Genomic DNA, 5,149 nt, shown 5'->3' on the forward strand with positions numbered 1-5,149 from the left:
TCGCGCCATTGTGATTGGCATAATTTTTAGAGCCTACGGTGAAATTTGATTGAAAATTGATTCGGATCAGATTAAATGGATTAAATTGATGAATTAGTCCAATTACTTTATTATTATTATATTGGAATTAGTGGAATTGGTTGTAATAGAGCACTACACCCTTAATTCTCTCTTTATAGCTTCATTTGGCTGATTTTGAAATCAAAGAAGAGAGAGGGTCGGCTATAGAGAGAGAGAGGGAGAGGGAATTGTGTAATCTTGGCTTAAGGTTTGGGGAATTTGAAGATTAAACTCAAGAAATTGCTATAATTTGGAAGATTGAGCTCCTAGGTAAGGGAATTCATGAGTTTAATGTTGTAAATTGTGGATTCAAGTTTGATTAATGGTCAAGAACATGTGTTAGATTGATTATGATGAAATTGAGTTGGTTTTGTTGAATTTGAAGTCTTAGAACACATGCATGTAAGAAATTGCCATAAATTTCCATGTTTGAGCATAAAGTATGTAATCCATGTTGAGTTTTGATTAATAACCATGTATTTGATCATCTCTTTACCAATTAAGTTGAGGATATTTTGTGTATTTCACATGCAAGTGCAAATCATGGGAGTTTGAGTCTTGCATATTTGAATCTAGTGTGTTGGTGATGAGTTTGAGTTAATTTGAGACATGCATGGGATTAAATTGTGAAATTGAGCTTCATTGTGTTGTAATTTGGTGTTTATACCATGTTAGAATATGTATATGTGAAGTTTGAGCCAAAATCATGCATTTGGAACCTTTGAACATCAAATTGAAGCTCAAGAACATGTTCTGGATTTTCCAGAATTTTGATGCCCGCTCGAGCGGGGAAACCACCGCTCGAGCATGAAATTCGCGTTCCCAGTATTTTCTGCAGACATGGTGTCCGCTCGAGCGGGGAAGTTCACGCTCGAGCGGGGAGCCATGTAGAGAGGCCTTCTGCTCGAGCGCCAGAGTTCGCGATCGAGCGTAAATTTGACATATCCAGTACTTTTGCAAGCCTCGTGGGTCCGCTCGAGTGGGAAAGTCCACGCTCGAGCGGGGACCCTGCTTTCTAAAATTTTGAAAATGCATTATGTGTTCCGTTTTCCGTTCTCTTTCGCTTGCAAGCACTCTTAGGCATACATTGAGCATTATAAATGAGTTAAAGAGATAAGAATGAAGCCTAAAGAGGAATATGTGGAATTTAGAATGGATTGAATTGTTCGTGACCCTTTTGTGTTCATGGAATGTGTAGGGTCGAGCTCCAGGGCCAACCAACCAACCGATCACTGTGAGTAATATCTTTAAAAAGATATCTGAAATATGTTCTTGTCCAAATTACTTACTTCTATGTAAGTTTTATAAGTTCGTTGATTCGATTAGTGGACAATGTTGCTATGCCAAATGAATAGGCCAGAGGCCGTTTTGAGAAGAATGAATGAATGGGCCAGAGGCCGTTTTGACAAGAACGAATGAATGGGTCAGAGGCCGTTTTGACATGAATGAGTGGGCCAGAGGCCGTTTTGACACGAATGAATGGGCCAAAGGCCGTTTTGACACGAATGAATAAATGGGCCAAAGGCCGTTTTGACATGAATGAATGAATGGGCCAAAGGCCGTTTCGATACGAATAAATGAATGGGCCAAAGGCCAGTTGACATAAATGAAAATATGAATTGGGCCCAAGGCCATTTGAAGTATGTTGTTCTACATATCGTTTGTATAACTTCTTTATTTGATATTATTCACTGGGCTATTGCTCACGCTCATTCATGTGTCTGTAGGTGAGCCAAGAGAAATCCAGACCCAGCCCCAGTGATGTCTGTGTGGAGCAACAAAGGTTTTGAAGAGTCAGCCCTTGCGTCTCACGCACAAGACCCGTCTTTGCCTTTTGTCATTCTGTTTTATTTTGTCATGTGGGCGAAGTCTTTGAATATGTTGTATATAGTTTTCTTGGGTTGACTTAGACTTATATGATCCTGTATGTACAGAACCTTGTGCAGTACATATTTTGTTGTGAGTTATTAATATGCGTATGTATGGTTTGTTATGATGTGCCATGTAAGCACAATTCTATGGACAAAGTTTTAAACTGCTTCCGTTTGGCCCCCATTAACTCTGTTAACATACTTTGGTTTGGTTTGGTTTGAGGCTGTAGGTAATCTCATGATTACTGGCCGGTTATGTCCTCAACCTACAGGGGCGGGTTCGGGTCATGACACTTTAGAACTTTTGTACTTTCTTATGTTTTGTCCAAACATGTTTTACAAGTTCTGTATATGTGAATTTTGTGACGTACGACTAATGTATATATATGACGTCACTCTTATGTATCTAAGTTTTAAATTCCCGTTCCATGTTAGTCTACACAACTCTATGGACATCGTATTTGAATATATTTGCTCCCACAGCCCCTTATATTATATGATATTCAGGTCAGAGGCCTTTGGTACTGGCCGGTTACGACCCTTAGGAGCGGGTTTAGGTCATGACAGAGTGATATCATAGCACATGTTATACCACGCACACTAGTCCATATGAGCTATATGATGTCCTAAAGAAGAATTAGGGGCATTCCATCTACATGTGTGGATGTGTGGACTATTTGAACATACCCAAACTAAACTAAAATGAATTGATGTGAACATATATGAATTATTATGACGCAAAATGATTTGGAATTGAATATTGAGAACAAGACTATTATGTCTATGTTTATTATTGTCCTGTTTACCTATAGCAAGGGAAAATACAAGAAGTAATGATGCAAGTGAATCTTCTGAAGCCTGAATGAGCCGAATGGAACGGATACTTGCAACTTTGACTGAAGTAATGAAGCAACAACAAAGGCAACAATATTTACCTCCCCCACCTCCAATGTTGGTTGAGCCAGAAAACACAAATATTATTTCACTAACACAGAAGTTCAACAAAATGAAGTTGCCAATCTTTTTGGGTGGTATTGAACCGTTGAAGGCTGAAACATGGCTGCTAGAGACTAAAAAGATATTTGAGGTGTTTTCGTGTTCGGAAATTCAGAAAATTCTTTTGGCCACCTATACGTTGAAAGAAGAAGCTAGACGTTGGTGGATGTTTATTCGAGATAATAATGGGACTATGACATGGAGCCAATTTAAAGTGATCTTTTATGAGAAATATTTTCCCCAATGCTTCAGAGACTGTAAAGTGTCAGAATTTCAAGAACTTAAGCAAGGCAAGATGTTCGTAGCTGAGTATGAGGCTAAGTTTACTAAGTTGGCCATATTTGCTCCTCATATGGTTGACACAAATTACAAGAAGGCTCGAAAATTTAAAGGGGGCTTAGATCTGGATATGTTTGATTGAGTAGGCGTTTTGAAGTTGCCTACATATGTAAAGGTATTTGACAGAGCGTTGATGGCAGAGGCCACCCTGGCAGCAATAAAACAGGCTAAAGCACCAATAACAGAATGGTGAAGTAAAAGATTTGGATCCAATTTTCTCAAGGGCCAAAAAACATAAGATACAAAAGCAAAATGCGGGATCGTTAAGCAGTTCAAGTCAAAGAAATGGATCTATGCCAGTCTGTTCTGAGTGTGGAAGGAGACATAAAGGCACGTGTTACCGTGCCTCGGGTGCTTATTTTCGATGTGGCAAAACTGGTGCTTTAGCCGTCCTACAGCAAATTCAGCTGGATTCGATGATGCTAACCGTCCTATGGCAAGTTCAACTGGATCTAGCCCTGCACCAAGAACAAATGTGAAAACCAACACCTGGAGAGAAACTCTGAGGCAAGGCCAAGTTTTTGCATTAGTACCTGGTGATGCACAGAACACCGAGTCAGTGGTGTCAGGTATGATCTCTATTTGTGCTCAACGTGCCTATGTGTTGATAGATTCTAGTTCTACCCATTCTTTTGTGTTGTATGCCTTTTCTCAAAAATTAACTCGACCCTAAGAACCATTGAATTATCTACTATCTGTATCTACACCATATGGAAGCTTTATGTTATGTGCTTATGTGTACCCTACATATGACATTATGGTTGGGGATATGTTGTTATATGCTGATTTGTTACCGTTGGAAATTATTTATTTTGACTGTATATTGGGTATGGACTGGTTAACGAAGTACTGTGCAATTGTTGACTATATGAATAAGTCTATTGTATTTCGTCCACCTGGATTACCTGAGTTTGTGTTTACCGGGAATGGGGTAGTTCCTCCCCCATACTTGATTTCTGCCATGAAAGCTGTGAAACTACTTAGGAAGGGATGTAAAGGGCATATGTGTTGCGTTTTGACTGTGACTTCTGATAGTCCTACTATAGAGAACATCTCTATAGCAAATGAATTTCCTGATGTATTTCCAAATGAATTTCCTGGAGATTTGATTGATAGGGAAATTGAGTTTACTATTGATGTTGTACCCGAAACATAACCAATTTCTAAAACCCTTTATAGAATGTCGACTTCTAAACTGAAAGAATTGAAAACTCAACTTCAGGAACTGTTAGGCAAGAAGTTTATTCGCCCGAACACTTCACCACGGGGTGCTCCAGTTTTGTTTGTTAAAAAGAAAGTTGAATCTTTGAGGCTGTGTATAGACTATCGGGAATTGAACAAAGTGACTATCAAGAACAAATACCCACCACCCTAAATAGATGGTCTCTTTCACCAACTCTAGGGAGCACGAGTGTTCTCGAAGATAGATCTTAGATCTAGGTATCACCAGTTGAAGGTTAAGGCAAAAGACATAGAGAAAACTATATTCAGAACTAGATATGGGCACTACGAATTTTTCGTAATGCCGTTTGGGGTAACAAATGCACCTACAGCATTTATGGACCTAATGAATCAAGGTTTCAAGAAATTTCTTGATGAATTTATTGTTGTATTTGTTGATGATATATTAATTTACTCCAAAAGTAGGGAAGAACATGAAAGTCATCGGAGAACTACCTTACAGATTCTGAGAGAGAATAAGTTGTATGCAAAACTTTCCAAATGTGAGTTTTGGCTTGACAGTATAGCATTTCTAGGACATGTAATCAACAAAGATGGCATATCAATGGATCCACAGAAAATTGAGGCCATTGTAGACCGGCCAAGACCAACCAATGTGTCAGAAATCAGAAGTTTTCTAGGGCTTGCTAGTTACTATTGCA

General features: G+C 38.9%; 1 protein-coding gene across 1 annotated transcript; it reads left to right on the top strand.

The window, feature by feature from the left end:
* Positions 1–2,802: 2,802 nt before the first annotated feature.
* LOC145802523 (uncharacterized) lies at positions 2,803–3,348 on the top strand. The gene has a single exon (XM_082895244.1). It carries the CDS (start codon positions 2,803–2,805, stop codon positions 3,346–3,348), a length of 546 nt encoding a protein of 181 aa, XP_082751370.1.
* Positions 3,349–5,149: the final 1,801 nt, after the last annotated feature.

This window comes from Camellia sinensis, chromosome 11 (genome assembly GCF_055761805.1).
Source record: "Camellia sinensis isolate YWXY chromosome 11, ASM5576180v1, whole genome shotgun sequence".
Taxonomy (NCBI): domain Eukaryota; kingdom Viridiplantae; phylum Streptophyta; class Magnoliopsida; order Ericales; family Theaceae; genus Camellia; species Camellia sinensis.

Coding starts and splice junctions, on each gene's coding strand:
- LOC145802523 (XM_082895244.1), top strand. CDS start 2,803: ATGGAACGGATACTTGCAACTTTGACTGAAGTAATGAAGCAACAACAA.